This window comes from Pinus tabuliformis, chromosome 5_1 (genome assembly GCF_031772625.1).
Source record: "Pinus tabuliformis cultivar Carrire ecotype Pingquan chromosome 5_1, CPIR1, whole genome shotgun sequence".
Classification (NCBI taxonomy): domain Eukaryota; kingdom Viridiplantae; phylum Streptophyta; class Pinopsida; order Pinales; family Pinaceae; genus Pinus; species Pinus tabuliformis.
The window spans coordinates 937,181,062-937,201,244 of NC_142305.1; the positions used below are offsets into that span (position 1 = coordinate 937,181,062).

The 20,183-nt window shown below is 45.2% G+C and overlaps 1 protein-coding gene across 5 annotated transcripts in view; it reads left to right on the forward strand.

Moving 5' to 3' along the window:
- Nucleotides 1-20,183, forward strand: part of LOC149167864 (protein IQ-DOMAIN 5-like) — a 165,380-nt gene that overhangs the window by 62,090 nt on the left and 83,107 nt on the right. For 4 of the 5 annotated variants that reach the window (XM_089433209.1, XM_089433208.1, XM_089433210.1 and 1 more), the window contains one exon: nucleotides 17,858-17,980. The exons of the other annotated variant lie outside the window; for it this stretch is intronic. In XM_089433209.1, the coding sequence (XP_089289335.1) occupies nucleotides 17,900-17,980 (81 nt within the window). In that variant the 5' untranslated portion in view covers nucleotides 17,858-17,899. The remainder of the gene's footprint in view (nucleotides 1-17,857; nucleotides 17,981-20,183) is intronic. 5 annotated transcript variants of the gene reach the window in all.

The window sequence follows — 20,183 nt, forward strand, 5'->3', positions numbered from 1 at the left end:
CAGCTCGTCCATCAACTCATCTATGCGTGGGATAGGGTAGCACTTCTTGTTAAGGGCCCTGTAGTCAACACACATCCGTAGGGACCCATCCTTCGTCTTCACTAGAACAACTGATGAAGCAAAAGGGCTAGAGCTGGGCGTGATGTGCACAAGTGCCAACAACTCATGAATAACCCTCTCTATCACATCTCGATATGCCTTGGGATGTCGGTAAGGGGTAGTGATCACTGCCTGTACCCCCGACTCCAACTCAATGGTATGCTCAAACCCCCGATCAGGTGGTTGACCCAGCGGTATGTCTCCAAACACTATCGGATACCTGTCCAAAGTGCCCTTTATATTTGGGTGCGGTGGCTTGGCCTGACCTCCAACCTCTGAAGTCCTCAACACCACATCCCACACAATGTACCCATGTCTCAGATCCGCCTCCATTCCGTGCGCCAAAACAGTCTGTGGAGGGTAGGAGTGCATACCCCGTAGCAAAACTAGTTTGCCATTTGGCCCTACGAACTCCATTTCCAACTTCTTCCAATCATTAGTGACTCTGCCAAGAAAGTAGAGCCACTAGAGACCCATCACCACATTGGTGTCCGACACATTACCATGAAGAAGTGATCTATCATTGAGTAGTTCCCCATGGTCACTATTAGAGTTGGAACATAGCATGTGCACTGCATGGTTCTATCACCTGGCACCAAAATCGAAAAACCCTCAAACTCCTCTATTGTGATACCCCTCCTCTGTACCATCTGTGCATCAATGAAGTTGTGGGTAGCCCCACTGTCTACTAACACTGAAACACGCTGCGCCTGCACAGTACCCTTGATCCTCATAGTCAAAAACTTGGGTACCCCACATACAAGGACCCCTCCTGATGGAACTAAAGTAGCTCTCCCTGACAAGGGTGGTGGTGGTGGCCCCCTATCTGCCTGCCCTGCGCTATCATCTCCACCCATCTCTAAGTACGCATCATCCCCCTTGTCATTGTCGAAGAAGACTTCAATGTAGTGGGCCTTGCTCGTTGCACATATATGACCTGGAGCCCATGGTTCCTAACAGGGAAAACACAACTTCCTCCTTTGGAGGGCTCTCTGGGTCTCCTCATCCAAGGTTGCGGGGGAGCGCCCCCCTCTTCACGTCCCCGCTCCGAATTCACACTTCGCTCGGGGGTGCGCTCTCGAAATCGCTCCCCCTTCTAAGCGATTTTGAGAGTGCGCTCCCTTAAAAAAAAATGCTCCCTGGTTTTTCGGGAGCAATTAGGGGAGAGCCGTTGAGAGCAGCCGCTCCTTGACCGCTCCCCTATGCTTCGAGAGTGATTTTTAAGAGGGGGAGCGATTGCACCCGATTGCTCCCCCTCTTAAAAATTGCTCCAATCCGGTGGCGAAAAGGAAGGCCACGTGGCCGATAGAGAGGGGCGACGACCAACGATGGAGAGGGAGAGAAAAGGGTGGGAAAGAGGAGGGGCAAAAGGATAAAAAGACCCTCTCCCCTCCCATTATTCACTTCATCCATTGGAGAACAAGAGGAGCAAGAGAGTTTGGAGCTTGGAGAGAGCAAGAGAGAGGAGCTTCGAGGAGCTTGGGATTGAAGGGCAAAGAGGTAGGATCTACACTCTAATCTAGCATTTTTTTTTATGTTCATTGCTATTTTTTTGTATTTTTCTCTATTTCCCATTCCCATTCCTCCATTTTTTTGCAGATTCAAAACTTCAAAATTCAAACATCATGGTTATATGGCTGGGCATTTTCTTCTTCTTGGTTTCTTTTTTGGTTATTATGGTGTTGGAGAGTAGGAGGGTTGTTCATGATGAAGAAGTGGATAAAGAAGTGGGTTATATTGGATTTGATGAAAACCTTGGAGAGGAGTACCTTGGTGAGGAGGAAGAGAGTGAACATGATGAGGCCCAAAAAACTAAACAAGATCAAACCCCATTGTGGAAATATGTTTCTAGGCTTGAAGGAGGGAAAGGGGGTGGAACCACTAAATTTGCATGTCTCCATTGCAACAAAACTTATACAGATTCATACACCCGTGCCAGAGGGCACCTCTGCGGGAAAAGGCCATGGGATGAAGATAAACCAATAGGAATCAAAACTTGTGCAAGTGTGTCAACAACAGATAGAGCCAAATACATAAGGGAAAAGGAGGAAGCCCAATACAAATCGAAAAAATCAAAGGGTTTCTTTGAACATAGCTCACAATCACATCAACATGCATAAAGAACTCCTTCAGCATCCTCCCATCGCAGTGTATATGGAGGCACAGGAACAAACATCTCTTTAAGGCATAGTACCATATCAGATTCCTTGACGAAGGATGTAGGAATGATTTGGATTAAAAAATTTACCGTGCGTGTGGGATACCATTCAATGTTCTTCGCTCACCTTATTGGCATGAAATGGTTTCTGCCATAAATGATGCCCCTAAAGGATACAAGAGCTCTAGGTATGACAAGGCTAGAACCGTTGGACTTGATCATGAAAAAGCAAAAATATCACATTCTTTGAGTAGAATGTCAAATTCTTGGATTGAGCATGGGGTGTCCATTGTATCTGATGGATGGACAAAATGTAAAAGGCAAGCCATTGATAAGTGTTCTTGCTGTGTCTGTTAATGGTGCCATCTTTCTTTCAGCATATGATTACTCAGAGAAGTTCAAGACTGCATCAACATTGCAGAACCATTACTTGAAACAATTGAACGTATCGGGCCATACAATGTCATCCAAGTCATCACTGATAATGCTGCTAATTGTAACGCAATGGGAGCAATTATTGAGGATAAATACCCCAACATATTTTGGTCTGGGTTTTTGGTTCACACAATGAACCTTTTGATGCATGATATTATTAAGAACAAAAACCATCAATACAAATGGATTGGTGATTTGTACAAGAGAGGCAAACAAATGAATTTTTTTATTACAAATCATAGCAATACCCATGGGCTTTTCCACAGTCACTCAAGATTGGAGTTGTTGAAGATTGCGAAGATTAGATTTGCTAGCTATTACCTCACCTTCAAGTGCCTTTTGAAGGTAAGAGAGTCATTGGCTAGTATGGTATCAAGTCCACATTGGCAGGTATTAAAGGACAGGGCTGCAAATGCAACTGACAAGCAAGGTTTGGAGCTTGCTTTTAATCAAAATTCGATGTGGGGCCTCTAAACCCACATTTCCTAAGTGCCAATGTGAATGGAGACAAATTTGATCAAAATTGATATTTCACTTAGCAATAATGCTAAGTAGGAATATCACAACATCGCGTTGAGTGCATGCGAGGAGTGTCAGTTACAGTGACAGATAGGATACAAGACAGTACATGATGGTACGACAATAGCAAGGGATATCCAGTGGTGCACAAGGATAGGTCGCAATGTATAGTGGCATGCCGAGGAGTACAGGGATACTTGGTGGTATGCAGTGGCATATGGTGCAGCACAATGGGCTCTTGGAGCGTTGCCTCCCAGGAGACTGATGGATGGGGACATTAGGCATACCTTTGGGTGTAGTTCACCCAGGATCGACGAGGACGCAGATGAGCGACACTTGATGGTATCCATGGGGACTCACACGCATGTTCCTCTTCTACATCACTTGCAGGCACATATGATTTGGTTGTTGTCCTTTGACACTTTGGGCACGAGCAATAGGGGTTAGGGAGCTCACTTGAGATATTTGGATGGGACTCAGCGCACTAGGGGAGAGACTCCTCAGCGGTGGCATTGGGTCAGGGCACGAGCTGACAGGTACAGGTTTGGGGAGTGCATGGCTTGTTGCAGAGGTAGCGTATGTTCCACCCTTGAGTTCACACTTAAGGGGATGCATGACACATTTTGGGCGAGGCACTCTGAGGTATCATGGGAACAAATACAACAGGCGGTCGACCTTTCTTATGGGCGTATGTTTAGTCTTTAGATAATATCAGGGTGCGTTTTCGGGAGACAGGATAGCAGATCCCATGGTGTGGCATGGCAGGCACAGGGCAGTTTTGCATGTGTTAGATTGATTCATGTTGTCTAGAGTCTATATATCGATTACATGCAGGGAGCAGATATGTGGGGCATGTGGATTTTAGTAGTCGTTAGGACTACACCGTAGTAGATTTGATTATGGGATCCAAGGATTTAGTTGCCCGACATACCACTCCATTTCGTGAGGAGTAGGACCATAGTCGAGGGTGATCTAGCTCACTTTGGGGTTGACACATGGGGGATCGCTGAGGCCTCCATTGTTTGGCGAGGCAGGGGTGTCTAGTTGCTACTCAGGATTGGGATTAGCAATGGATGGGTAGATATTGACATCATAGCGATACATAGGCAGGATGAGCTTGGTGTTTGTCGATATTTTTCCACTAGGTTTCAGGGGAGGAGGATACAATTTGCCCATGATGGGCAACATTTTAGAGCCAGAGTGGTGCAATGACAACATGGTTGCACCCCTCTGAGACTAGCATTCATAGCGATACTTGGGCAGGATGAGCTTGGTCTTCGTCGATATTTCGCTACCAAGTTTCAAGGGAGGAGGATACAGTGTGCCCACGATGGGCAGCCTGTTAGAGCGAGAGTGGCATAGTGTCAACATGGTGGCACCCTTTTGACACTAGAATGGGACTCGAGCATCGCAGTACTGGACAACTCAACAACCTTTAGGGATGAGCTAGCTACCATAGGGGGAGATCATTCAAATCTTCTATTGGGCTTTTGTGACTCGCTGATGGCATGGGGGACTTCATCAACATGGCAGGTTGGTCAACAAGAGGATATTAGGGGAAGCCCATGTGGGAGAGACTTCATCCCCACGAGGATTGGGTTGTATCTTCAGGAGTTTACTCTTGGAGTGCATGAGGTGGACTACTCGGTAGGGCAGCTTCATGGGGAGTTGGATAGAGTCCTACATTATCATGATGCTCTACTTATTGATAGTATGCAGAGGGCTTTTGGTACCTATACCTGGCTGGATAGTGAGCAGAGCAAGGGGTGCTTCATAGTGATCAGGATGGCTTGGGATCTGGGTATCGAGGGATTCCTTCATGACCAGACAATGTAGAGATCGGGGATGACTCAGTGGCACATTTGGGACCCTGGTATTATTGGTGGTGATAGTGGTGATCAATAGTCAGAGGGGGTGCTTGTTCAGGTATTGCTTGAGGACAAACAATTTTTGGTGGGGAGGACTGTAATATCTCCAATTTGATTTTCCGCATTAGAGACGATTTTTGAAAGAGGAGGCAATTCCGACATTGGGACTTAGGAGGAAAAAGGGAAATTGCATCTTTAGTGGAACATGGGGCCTGTTACCACTCAAACCAGCAGGGGACCTAAAAGGGGTTCCTAAGAGGGCAACTGCTAGGTTAAGGGCAACGGTGGAGGCTTAGCCCACTGTCACCACAACTAAGTCTCCCTGCTCTTTACAAAATTTCACCAATGGGAGGAGTCCTGGTAGTGTAGGGATCACTTGTAAAGTAGATGTCAATGGCTAGGTGGAAAGTGACCATGGAAACCCTTTCCCAAGGATGGAGTGAAGAATGGAACTTGGTTGCTCTTTAAGCAAGGGACTTGGTCCTCCAAGGGTAAGGGGTGAGGATTGGAAGGTTGAGGGAGAAAAAATAGGCTTATAAACGAGGTTCTCAATCCCTATAATCCTTGGGAAACTTGGATTCCCAAATGGTCCTTGACAAATAATCTTTATTGAGAAGTGGGACCACACGGGGCCAAGTGGACCCAATCCAGGTTCGGGGATGGAATGTAGCAACCAATGATGTTCCTATCCTGGACAAGGTGAAGGGAAAGGACCAAACAAAAATATTTACTTCAAAAGGTTGAATTGATCCTATTGAGGTCTAGCCTTGGGGATGCCTAAGCAAAATTTGATCCTAGAGATAGGGCTTGGGATTCCTAGAGATTCCACCGTTAGAATTGCCTCAAATTTGGAGGAGAGGGAGGGGACCCAATAGCGCAGGAGCCTGTAGAGATCGAAGTTTTTCCTTGGGTCAATACCCGGGAAATTGATGCCCTAGTTGATCTTTGAGGGCTAGACTTGGAAAAAAGTGATAAAAGGTGAAAATAGTGAAGAGGGTGACCACTCTTTTTTAGGGATCAATGCCTAATTCACTTGGGGATATGGAGTCAAGGATGATGATGAGTAAGAACTTGGTTTCTCAATCAAGGAGGCCCAGAAAGTCAGCTTCATCCAATGTTGAGAGAAAGAAAAGAAGAGTGACCTTCAAGCATTTATACTTCAAATCAAACGATGCAAGCTTATCGAGACAAATAATCTCTAGGACATTTCATTCATATAACATTGGCCCATACATTAAATTAGCTAAAACATGCTCAATTCCACATTTCAATCAATGCAATAACTAGCCCTAATTTTAGCGCTATGCAGCAACAAGAATAATAACATCAAAATTTACTTACAACGTTATAGAGTATATCCAACCAGCATTTCGTTTACAATGCAAAGCTCAAAGACAAGATAAAGAACCCAAATCCATACGTCAAAATTCATCCGTCTCCAAAAATATCCTCCAAGGAAAAAATGCGAAGTTCTCTATATTAGAGAGATCCCAAGTCAAGTGATGATCCAAATGAATGTATCTAACATCAATATATAGCCTCCTAAGGAGTTCGAATTAGCCTATGGGCCTACATTAGCCCCTAATGATAAAATAATGTGCAAATAAAACCCCTATTGGTGACAAGCCCACCAAACTAGCTCACAAGTGTAAAGATAAGCCTCACAAGGGGCCAAATAATAATATGTACATGTCGTAAGGCCCTCCAAGGGCTCAACAATATCCTGAAGTGCTATATTGAGAAATAAATTCCTCCGAATATGATGGACAAGGGGGTGGCCCCTTGTTCTCCAAGTAGGAGACCTGTGGTGTTCCCAGTGGGTCTGAAGGGCACATAAATGACCCCATGGGTCTCCATATGAATCGATGATGTCTGTAGATCCTCTGCAAGGGTCCAAGTGGTGGAATGAATGCTGCCATGACATTGTACAAGTCCTGGGACACCTATCAAGAGTGTGGGGCTCCTGTGGGGGGTTACTGGGCATAATGTACCAAGCATATCACCATCATCCCAAAAGTGGATCGCTAGTAATCTTTGAGCATCCATGAAGATCCGTGGAGTGTCGTCTACTGTTGTGGAGGCCCATGGCTCTCTATGCACACACTACATGTGCCAATGTAGACCTCTCGGGGTTGGGATCTCATATAGGGAAACCAAACCTAAATGGAAACCACTTGCAATCTTGCATAAGATCCAATGCGTCCCCTAGGCTTCCAGTATAACCAGTCATTAAAATAATTGGGTAAAAGAGCTTACAAATCATAGATAACAAAGTGGGCACTTCATAATGGCATGCCTCTCGTAGTGGGCATTGGCATGTGCTAGTGTTTGCAAGCTCCAAAGGGGGTTAGCCAAGTACCTTATTGGGTGGTTTCAACCCTTAAAGGGGATAATATGTCCAAGGTACATCCCTCTATTGGGAGTGGCAAGTGACAAATAAGTGAGATGGAATAGGGAATGAGAGGGGCAGTCCTGGGCCACATAGTGGGGCATAGGGGTAGCTAGATAAGGGGAAGCCCACACCTGGGTAGGTAATGTATAGGAGGGAGCAATCGTGGTACATGAGGTGCCCTGACCTTGATTTTTCCACCTTTCTTTATATATGTTTTGCCTTTGATCAATTTTCTTTAATTAACTGCTCGGGGCTCAAAGGACAAGAGCATGATGTGTAAGATATAGTAGTAATTACCCCCTTTAGGTAGGGCGGTTCATTGCCCTCCAAGGGTTGGGACAATCATGGGTTCCTAAATGATAGAGGAGGCTCATCTATGGCATATGGAACCAGGGTGATGGCCATGGATTGTGGTAGAGCTCACGTAATGGCTTTTGCCCACGTGCTAATTATTTTTGTCCCAACCATCTTTTGCATTTTGTGGTACAATTTCCTGTTAAATGTGGCCAATTATGCTTTTCACTTTTTCTTTTAATTGCTTCAACCTCCGGGGCATCATTGTAGGCTTGATCCAAGGTGGGGGCAAGGGGATAGGGAGGCTGGCCCTAGGTGGACCCAGGCGGGAGAAAAGATGACTGGGAGTATAGTGAGTGGAAAAGAAGTAATATGTGTAGGTAAGGGAGCGAGACCACGCACCCAAAATCGGGGTTTCCCAAGTAGTACTACCCTAAAACCAAACAGTCAATAAAGGACATCCTATGGGACTATGATGCAAGGGTAATAACCAAAAGAGATCAAGGGGATAAGTACACAAACTAAGCCCACTCTTTCCGCCAAATCCCCCCATCTATCCATACCCAAAAGTATCCATGATAAGTAAGCAATGTACTCAATTACCAAATGACAAGACATACCTTTAGATTCGGGAGGCCCACCTTCAAACATACGATGAATACAGGTAAGTGAGGGACCACATGGCTGGCTCAGGTGGCAGAGAAATGGCACAAGAAGCTTGGAAGAGGCTGCAAGGGGCTGCTGGCTGCTGGTTGAGGCTCATCATGGAGAATAATTTCTCTTGGGGATATCACCCACGAAGTGGTGGGTAACAGGGCCCACAAGAGAGAAATTAGGCCCAAGAAGGGAACTCGCACTCTTGGAGGAGAGAAAAAAGAGGAGGGGGTGCGAATTAGGAAGAGAAAGTGTGGGGGCACTAAGGGAGAGAAGGAGGCCAACAATTATAAATAAGGAGAAGAAGCCTTTGTTTGCATCTTTTGACAATTTAACTTCTCAACAAAAGTTTCCTTGAGCTATTTAGCCAAGTCAACAGATGTTGTTTAGCACGAGGAATTCCCAAGCAGGAATTCCACCTCTACCTTGAGTGAAATTTGAGTGTCACCCTACAAGAGTAGAGAAGTCTATCTTAGGACTTCTAAGGGAGCTTCATTGCAAATTATTTCCAGTTGGTGCGTATTTTCCTTGGGTGCGGAAGTTGTTCGAAGTAGTACGCATCGTTTGACAGAGAGAGGAGCTCACACCATTTTGGGAGCACTGGTGACTTGTGGATCTAGCCCAAACCCTTTCTGGGCTTTTGTGGGTTTTGTGAGAGGAGGCTAGGATTAATTTTGCATAATTTTCTGAGCACTTTTGAGGGTAGAATTCCTAGTTCCATCCAACAACCAACAACAAAAATTATTGGAGGAGGGCGCAGTTCACTCTGGGACCATTTCCACCACTTGGGTTCGTGAGATATTTCTGGGTCTTGCCGGGTACTTAGTGAGAAGGCCACCATCAGAGTTTCAACTAATTCCAGACACTCTTCATAGCAATTCCTCCAGTTTCCTTCTAGCAGCAGCGAACAATGCTTCTTGGGCATGCACAGTTCTTCTTGGGGGACCTTTCCGGTATTTGAGCATTGTAGTCACACCTGGGTTCTTTCTGTAATGTCCCTAAGCAGGAATATTAGTGATATTTAAACAAATAAACAGTGTAACAACATAAAATTAAAAACAAGAATTACACATCCATGGAAACACTGTAAATCTAGAACTGCTAAGCCATATATTATAAATTCTAAGAGCAATGGGTACAATATAAATGTAGTGGTGCACCCGGGCTTGTCTAAAGGACAAGCTGGAATAAACCCAGGTGATGGAATAGCTAAGATGGTGGCCGTTCAGTTGCTGCACCACTTGCACTGTGCTGTCCCAACAAAACTGTTGATATGCTAACTTCGACATGCTGGAATGTGCCCAAAAATTGCCCCAAAAATTATATCCTTTTAGCCTTAGACTCCTTGGACAAAACCCAGAAAAACCCAGAAGGGAATTTATCTGGTTTTGATTTTGGATTTTCGGCCCCCTTGGAGCCTCTCCCTGGCTGCTACAACCGATTTCAACTTGCAAGAAATAGCCTGCCAATCCCTCTGAAAATACCCCTAGAACGCTGGGTCCACCTGTACTGACTAACTCCTTGCTCCCCGGATGACCCTTGGTTCAGATGACTACTCTCCTAGCACCACGAGTTTGTTGCTACAATGGCCTCTGCACTGACTATTGTGTTGGTCTAGCTGGCTGCTACTCCAGCAGAGTTGCCCTTTCTACGTTGCCTCCTCAATTCCTGGCTCTCCCAGCAAACTGTGAATTCCTTTGCTGGTATATTCTCAGCTCTCCCAGCAAGCTGTGAATCCCTTGTTGATTTCTAATCCCTCCTGCATGTTCTTTGGCTGCCCAGGAATACGCAGTTCCTCCTCGCGCTGATCACTGAAGTGTGTGACTGTATCGAACTCCCTGGAAACTCCTGTGTAGCAGCCTCCCTAGGGTGGGCACAGATGGTCCCCCGAAGAAGAGGTTGAATTTTCCTTGCAGAAGACTCGTGGCTAAATAGCTGATAGACTCGCTGAACAATAGAGCGTACAAAATGAGTTTGTTTGTCAAATAATCAGAATGCCTCAAAATGAGAGCTCCATCCCCTTTTATCACCTTGGGCTTCCTTAGCCTCTTGTGGGCCCCTCCTTCCACTAACTCGAATTCCCTCCAACGTCCTCCTTGGCAAATTCAGATTATGCATGGGTGGCCCCCATATTCCATTAGCTGCCAAAAATAATTCGAACTGCCTATAGTTCCTAAGTTTCTGCATGTGGGGTCCTCCTCCTAAACCAAAATTGCTGCCAAAATTGTGTTGTTGCATCCCGTGACTAATTCATTTGAGAAGGGACATGACAGTCCTCCCCTCCCAAATGTTGCTTGCCCTCAAGCAACCTCAAAGTCGGGTGCTCTAGTATGTGCTCACCCTCCCAGGTGGCATCCTCATCTGGTAAGTTCTTCCAGCGTACCAAGAACTCCCTGATGGTTCTGCTCCTCAGTTTTCTCTCCCTGCTCTCCAATATGGCCTCTGGTTCCAGCACCAAATGGCCCTCATCATCTAATGGGGGTAGATCAGTTGCTGCGGTCACCTATTGTCCCAACACCTTCTTCAGGCATGAGACATGAAACATGTTGTGGATCTTGCTCCCCGAAGGTAGTGCTAGCTCATAGGCCACCTCCCCAACCCGCTTGGTCACCTGGTAGGGCCCATAGAAGCGTGGCTGTAGCTTCTTGGCCCCCTTCTATTTTAGCGTGGACTGCCTGTAAGGCTGCAACTAGAGGTACACTAGGTCCCCCTCCTCAAAGTGCCTCTCTGTGCTGTGCCGATCTACATACATTTTTTGCTGATTCTGGGTTGTTGCTAGATTATCCTTGAGAGCTTTGAGGATACCTTGGCTCTCTTGGATCCAGTCTTTGGCCTTTGGGGCCCAACTGTCTCTGAAAATAACATCAACAAAAGTTAGAGCATCATAACCATAAAGGGCACGAAAAGGAGTCATACCAATAGACATGTGGTGCGTGGTGTTGTAGCAGAACTCGACCAAGTGCAACCACCGAATCCACGTCCTCTACTGACCCGTCACATAGTTCTTTAGGTACCCCTCCAACCACTAGTTGACCCTCTCTGTCTGGCCGTCCATCTAAGGGTGGTAACTGGTGCTAGGAGTAAGCTCCGTCCCAACCAACCTGAAGAGCTCTTGCTAAAAACCACTCATAAATCTCCTGTCTCTGTCGCTAACAATGTTCTTGGGGAGTCCATGCAGTTGGAAAACCTCTCGGAAGAACAACTCAGCGACCTGGGCAGCCGTGAACCTAGTGGGGATGGCAAAGAAATGGGCAAATTTGGTTAGCCTGTCGACCACCACATATATGCAATCTTTCCCTTATACTGTGGGGAGCCCAGTGATGAAGTCCATCGAGATACTTTCCCATTTCCCCTCTGGAATGGGAAGTGGCTGTAATAGCCTTACAGGGTGAGTCAGCTCCCGTTGTTCTGCTGGCAAGCCTCACACTCCCTTACATGTTGCAGCACGTCCTCATTGAGGCCTTTCCACGTGAGTTTCTCTCGAACAACCATGTAAGTCTTCTGGAACCCTTGGTGTGCGGACAGTGGTGAATCATGAGCTGCCTGGAGTACCCTCTCCCTCAACTGTGAGCTGGGTACTAAGTAAATGCGCCCCTTGTAATAGATGACCTCATCCATCACACGATAACACTCATCTGCATGTGTCCCCTCTAACACCTCACAGGCCTTCCTGTCCTAGGAGTACTCAACTAACAACTGAGCCTTCCAATCCCGGCAGATGCTCATAAGAGATAACCCAACCGGTCTCCTGGATAGAGCATCGGCCACCACATTGTGCTTGCCCTGCACATACTGAATATCAAAGTCGTATGGCTGCACCTTGCTGACCCATCTCTGCTGCCTGTCATTGAGGCCCTGCTGCCCCATGAAATGTCAAAGACTGTTGTGATCAGTCTTCACTCGGAATTGGTTGCCCACCAAGTATTGGCGGAACTTGGTCAATGCATGCATGATGGCCAACATCTCCTTGTCATATATGGAATATGACAGCTTGTGTGGTAGGAGCTTCCGACTCTCGAAAGCTATGGGGTGCCCCTCCTGTGACAAAATGGCCCCAACTCCCACCCCTAATGCATCACACTCCATTGTGAATGGCTGGGAAAAATCCGGGAGTGCCAAGACAGGGCAACTGCTCATCACCTCCTTGAGGCGATCGAAAGCGGCTTGTGCTCCCTTAGTCCATGCGAAGGCCCCTTTCATGGTCAAGTCAGTCAAGGGTGCTGCCAACTGCGAGAACCCTTTGACAAACTTCTTGTAGTAAGTGCAAATGCCCAAGAAGCCTCTCAGCGTAGTCACGTCTCGGGGAACTGGCCAATCCCGGATGGCCCTGATCTTCTCCTCATGAATCTTGACCCTGTCTGCTCCAATGATATGTCTAAGATAAAGCATCTTTGTTAAACCAAACTCACATTTGGAGAGCTTGGCATAGAACTACTGCTCCTCCAGAATGCACAGTACCTCCTCCAAGTGTTGGAGGTGCTCCTCCCATGTCGGACTATAGATCAGAATGTCGTCAAAGAACACGTGCACGAACCTCCTCAACTGCCCTAAAAGATGTGGTTCATGCAAGACTAAAATGTGGCGAGAGCATTGGTCAGCCCAAACGGCATGACCAAAAACTCAAAGTGCCCATAGTGGCACCAAAATGCTGTCTTCGGGATGTCCTGATCCCCAACTCTTATATGGTGGTACCCCGAACGCAGATCGATCTTAGAGAAGTACTTGTCTCCTCTAAGGTCATCCATGAGCTCATCAATGCGGGGAACGGGGTACCAGTTCTTAAGGGTCTTCCTGTTAAGGGCTCGGTAGTCTATGCACATCCTGAGGGTCCCATCCTTCTTCTTCACCAGCACTACAAAAGAAGCAAAAGGATTGGAACTAGGCCTGATGTGACCCAGAGCAAGCAACTCCTGAATAACTTTCTCGATCTCGTCCTTATAGGTTTTGGAGCGCGTGTAAGGAGTAGTGATGACTGCCTGTATGCCCGACTCTAGCTCAATGGTGTGCTCAAACCCTCTATCTAGTGGCTGCCCTATTGGAATGTCCCCGAACACTATTGCATAACTCTCCAGAAGAGCCTGTATGTCTGTCGATGGTGACTGTGCCTGTCCCCTAGCCTCTGAGATCCTCAACTCGACTGCCCATGCGATGTCCCCATGTTGAAGATCTGCCTCCATCCTGTGGGCGAAAACTATCTGAGGTAGATAAGACTGCATGCCTCTCAAAACCACCAGTTTGCCATCTGGCCCCATGAACTTCATCTCAGGTTTCCTCCAATCAGTTGTAACTCTCCCAAGGGAATACATCCACTGGACACCCATCACCACATTGGTGTTTAGCACATTGACCACAAAGAAGTGGTCTGTCATCAAGTAGTTTCCCATAACTACTGTCAAGGAGGGCACGTATCGGGTACACTAGATGGTACGGTCACCTGTCACTAGGACAAAGAATCCCTCAAACTTTGCTGTGGTGAGGCCCCTCCTCTGGACCAGCTGTGCATCTATGAAGTTGTGGGTAGCCCCACTGTCCACTAGTACTGACACCCTTTGTCCTTGTATCGTACCTCTGATCTGGAGTGTCAAAAACTTAGGAATCCCGCATAGAGAAGCAAGGACTCCCCCCGATGAGGCAAGAGATGCCCATCCTTGTGGAAGTGGTGGTGGTGGTGGCCCTTTGTCTCCCGAACTCTCTCCATCTGTCCCACCACAATCCCGCTCCACCTTGTCCTCCTGGTCACTGTCAGAGAAGACCTCAATGTAGTGTGCTCTATCCGCTGTGCACCTATGGCCTGGTGCCCAGGGCTCCCTGCATGTGAAGCATAGCTTCTTCCTCCTAAGGTCCTTCCATGTCTCCTCATCTAGCTGCCCCCTCCCTTGTGTGGTCCTCGGTGTCGGGGGTCTAGTCTGATGGCCTTTCTGTGGGAAAGGGGTCCGTGTAGGAAATGGCATTCTAGTTTTGGGGATGGCCCCCTGCAAATCTCTGGCGCACACCACCGCCTCCTGCAGCGTAGAGGGTCTGGGTGACTTCACCAGTGCACACAAAGGCTCAATCAAATCCTCAATGAAGGTGTATACCCTCCTGACCTTGGATAGATTCGAGACCATCACTTACACACGCAGAAAATCAGAAAAATACTGCTTTGGGTTGCCTGTCTACGCAGTTGTGTCAGCGCCCTGAAGGATTCCTCTGGATCCCTCTGATCAAACCGCTCCACCACCCTCCTGGTGAAGTCCTCATATGAAACTATTTGAGCATGCCCCAAAGTGGTTAGGCCGCGAAACCACCAGTAATGGGCTTCCCCCTCCAAATGCAGTGCTGCCATCTTAATGGCCTCCTGTTCTGTCATCCAGTTGAGCTGAAAGTATGTGTCCATCTTTTCAACGCAAGCCCTGGCTGTGCACTTGGCAATGCCATCAAATGTAGGGAAGTACATCCTCGCTATGGTTCTCTGCAGCTCATAGTTTTGGGTCCCCTGTGCTCGGTACCCCTTGTTCCTCTCATTCTGCTTGAGCTTGCAGTAATCTCTGAAGGAGAGGGCTTCTTTGAAATCTTCGTCCATTGCCTGCCACTCTATGAAGTAATCCCCCCTCTAGGGAGTTTCTTCTTCCCGTGCTGGTTTGATCTGTGCCATTGGCACGAAGGAGGGTACTGTGGCCCTAGTGGGCACACTCACTGAAGGGCGCTGTGCTACTGGTGAGGGATGATCAAAGGGTTGAGAAGCCCCGAAGGTCTCTCCACACAGAAACCCTCTAGGTGTGGCTCTGTCTCAACTCTGTGATTTGATCTCCTCCAGCATGTCTTTTTGCCCTTTTGCCAAGTCACTCAGAGCCCTCAAGAGGCTATCGAAAGCCATCTCCTCCCTGCTCTTGGGCTCTGTCATTTCCTCCTCTTTGGCCACTGTTTTCCCTCTTTCCTCTGTGTCTGGTGTAATTTCCAGCTCCCTTTCTCTGCTTCTGTACCTCTGCCTCTGGTAAGTGATGTTCTCCCAGTCTTCTCCTCTCATAGGAAACCAACCCCACAGCTGAGCCAAGAATTAGGCTCTGATACCACTGTAATGTTCCTAAGTAGGAATATTAGTGATATTTAAACAAATAAACAGTGTAACAGCATAAAATTAAAAACAAGCATTACACATCCATGGAAACACTGTAAATCTGGAACCGCTGAGCCATATATTATAAATTCTGAGAGTAATGGGTACAATATAAATGTAGTGGTGCACCTGGGCTTGTCTCAAGGACAAGTTGGACTAAACCCAGGTGATGGAATAGCTGAGATGATGGCCATTTAGTTGCTGCACCACTTGCATTGCACTGTCCCAGCAAAATTGCTGATCTGCTAACTTTGATATTTTGGAATGTGCCCAAAAACTGCCCAGAAAATTATATCCTTTCAGCCTTAGACTCCTTGGACAAAACCCAGAAGAACTCTCTGGTTTTGACTTTGGATTTTCAGCCCCCTTGGAGCCTCTCCCTAACTGCTACAACCGATTTTGACTTGCAGGAAATAGCCTGCCAATCCCTCTGAAAATCCCCCTAGAACGCTGGGTCCACCTATACTGACTAACTCCTTGCTCCTTGGATGACCCTTGGTTTGGATGACTGCTCTCCCAGCACCACGAGTTTGCTGCTACAGTGGCCTCTGCGCTGACTGTTGCGCTGGTCTAGCTGGCTGCTACTCCAGCAGAGTTGCCCTTTCTACGTTGCCTCCTCAACTCCCGACTCTCCCAGCAAGCTGTGAATCCCTTTGCTGGTCTATTCCCAGCTCTCCCAGCAAGCTGTGAATCCCTTTGCTGGTCTATTCCTGGCTCTCCCAGCAAGCTGTGAACCCCCTTGCTGATTTCTAATCCCTCCTGCGTGTTCTTTGGCTGCCTAGGAATACACAGTTCCTCCCTGTGTTAATGACTGAAGTGTGACTGTACCAGACTCCCTGGAAACTCCTGTGTAATAGCCTCCCTAGGGCAGGCACGGATGGTCCCCCGAAGAAGAGGTTCAATCTTCCCTCTGGAAGACTCGTGGCTAAACAACCAGTAGACTCGCTGAACAATAGAGCGTACAAAATGAGTTTGTTTGTCAAATAATTAGAATGCCCCAAAATGAGAGCTCCATCCCCTTTTATCACCTTGGGTTCCCTTAACCTCTTGTGGGCCCCTCCTTCCACTAACTCGAATTCCCTCCAACGTCCTCCTTGGCCAAATTCGGATTATGCATGGGTGGCCCCCACGTTCCACTAGCTGCCAAAAATAATTCGAACTGCCTATAGTTCCTAAGTTTCTGCATGTGGGGTCCTCCTCCTAAACCAAAACTGCTGCCAAAATTGTGTTGCTGCATCCCGTGACTAATTCGTTTGAGAAGGGACATGACACTTTCCATAGCTTGCAATAGCAAGCCCAGGTCCCTCTGATCTCATTTATTGTACTCATATTTATCAAAATTACTACGCTGGCTCAGAGTTTTGCTCGTATTTCCATGTTCAAATGTTATGGTTGTGCATTTCTGAATTTTGTAGTTGTAGCTAGTTCATTGCTTCTCTTATCTATGGTATTTTTCCATTTGGAATATTACATTGAACCACTTTTGCCCACACATGACTTCAAAAATTCATATCTCAACTTCTAGACCTCCGATTTGGATGATTCTCATTGCCCCTTGCTCGTCTAAGGGCCCTCTATCATCTCAAATCATCACATGTCAAAATATCCTCATGGTTTTGTCCCCACAACATTGGCTCCAAAACCCCGCACTTGGGTTCTAAAACCACAAAACCATTTTGTGTGTTCATTCCTCCAAAACCCTCTAGCCTAGGGTTTGGAGTACCTCCCAAGCTACAGATCTCAACATGTAATAGGCCTTTTTCTTATTTATGGTCACCACCTTTCAGCAATTGTACAAGATATTTTTTCATGTCTAATACAGTCTTTCTACTCTTTTGAGCTTGTTCTACCTCCATTATTACAGTCAGAAGATTGTCTTCTTATGTTGTTCGTCTATTTAGATGAAATTATGATGTCATTTTCAGCATACACTTTGTCTTCCCTTATGAAATAGTCAAGCAGGGAAACAGGAGATAAGAAATATTTCAAGAAGGGCTGTCTAGCCTATCAGCTGATCTTCCTCCACTGCATCTGAAAGACTTGAAAACAGGATGGCTCTTTAATGTGGCTAGTTAGACTGATGATTAACTGATATTTGAACATCAACATTTTACATCTTGCTATCCATCTTTTAAAATGATGTTGTGAATAAGTTAACACCTTTTCCTATAATTTCTACCAATTCTATTTGCTTTAATTAAGCTTGCATGTTTGTTTAAAACTGATGGGCATTATTTTAACTGCTTATTTCCATTAGCAATTTGCTAGGTTGAACATAAGTGACCTAATTTGGGGGAAAATAAGCTAAAAGGATGGATTCAGATGCTTTTATTTTGTGGCAGGCTTAATCGTTCACATGTGGATGTTATTTGAACCACTGCATAATGGGTGTCTCAGGGAAGTGGTTTAAGACATTGGTCGGTCTTAAAAAGTCTAAGGAACATCTGTCTGAGAAGCATGGAAATGTGAGTGAGTTGAATTGCATTTGCAGAGAAATCTTTTTCCTTTTTGCCTTGCTAGATTTTCGATGGTGAAATTATTGAATTGTGATCAAGTTGTTCCTAATCAAATAAATCTCCAACTTCAAATCCGATGATCTCTGATTTGTTATCTTGTTTAATCACACCACACCTCTGATTAGTATAACAAATTGAAGATAAGTTTCTCTCTTCTACTGCTTATTAGCAGTTGCAGTATTAATTGGTTTACATTTGTGGATGGGTGATGTTAGTTTGAAATATATTGTTTTGTGTAATATCTTTATTTCAAGAAGAAAATGTGATGTTTTACTCTGCTAGTGTCTGAGAACACAAAAACCTTAAATTGCTTTCTGCACCACTGACATCAAATCTACTAAAAATCAACTAAGCTTGAGCTTTGTAAACATCTCAGATCAACTTTTACAACTGGGATAAAACCATCATAGACCTAGCTTCAGAAACTAGATGACATTTACCATAAACAGAAACTCCACAAGGAAATAAAAAACAATCAACATACCAGAAACTGAGATGGATGAGGAACAGGCAAGCCGCATATCATGTTCTCTATTAATTTGACCAAGCAAATAACTGTCTTTGAGGAAGAGATGAGGTAACCTCATCTTTGATCTCAGTCATACTAAGAATACCGTCCTGAAGAAGCAGCTTGCAGATGGAGGTGCAAAGTTGATAATGAAAAGATGTTGAAAGCTCAAGAGGAGCAAAATCAACTAAAGGCTTAACTACTACAGAACATAAATCATTTGCAAAAGCAAATGAAGAAAGCCCATTGAAGAAGAGAAAATCATGGAAGATCTAGGCACATGGAGGTAAAGCCCATTGAAGAAGAGAAAACCATGGAAGCTCTAGGCAAATGAAGAAGGAGGTAAAGCCCATTAAAGAAGAGAAAACCATGGAAGATCTAGGCAAATGAAGGAGGTAAAACCCTTTGAAGAAGAAAAAACCATGGAAGATCTAGGCAAATGAAGAAGGAGGTAAAGCCCATTGAAGAAGAAAAAACCATGGAAGATCTAGGCAAATGAAGAAGGAGGTAAAGCCCATTGAAGAAGAAAAAACCATGGAAGATCTAGGCTCAAGAAGTGCTATTAGAACTTGAAGGCATCATTACTGACCAACACATCCAACAAGGAAGACATATGCATTCAAAGAATCACAAAGGAGCCCAGAAGTCTCTCCATTCAGACATCAAAGGAGTCCAATGTTTAGATGTGTCAATGAAGTGATTATGGACCAATGTGTTTTGGTTTGGAATCTGTTTTAAGGGTTTCCAAATGAAGTTATGCATATATATATTTTCAAACAAGTTTCAAGTCTCATATAAGGTAGTGAGTGTTTATTTCTTAGACTTTTGTCAAATCTAAATTTTAATGATTTTAAATTTTTATGTGAAAGTGTACATTTGAGATTTGCAAATAAAATGGAACTTGAGCAAACAAAGTGAGAAATGAAAATGCAGATTCTCAATAATGCAATCTGGAAATTATTTTTTTTGCGTCAAATATGAATGCAAAATGCATAAATTTAATAGGGAAATTCTAGGATGCCAAACATAGAACATGAGCCTAATATGTAATCTAAGAAAGTGAAATCTAAGGCTCTAATACAATAGGGAAAAGACAAACCTTTGAACTATATCAAGTGCTAGAAATGCACCTGATGGAAAATAAAAATTAAATCAATTTACAGAATGTATCAAAATCATATTTAACTTATTTATGATGGAAAAATGTGGTTCTAGGTGACTATGCTATGTTGGAAATGCAAATTTTTGAATTAATAAGTGTTGCAAATATCGGCAATATATTTACAACATGGTGATATATCTGTTTTGTTTTGTTTTTATTTATTTATTTTTTTTATTTTTGTATTGAGAGGAATTGACAACTGGGCCAAAAGCTCATACTTGCATGACACAAGGTCGATTCTGATCGCTACCACTATAACCTCTAGGTGAACCCATACGTGTCCCTAGGCACGACCCACAAAGTTAATCACGGGGGGTTTGAACCTCAAACCACTTCAAAATACTTTATATCACGACGATCGCCAATCAAGCTGCCCCCCTTGGGACAACATAGTGATATATCTTGATTTTCTCAATGCGGTGATAATATCATTGCAAAAATTCATGATTTTTTCCAATTTTGAATATATTGCGATATTTTGA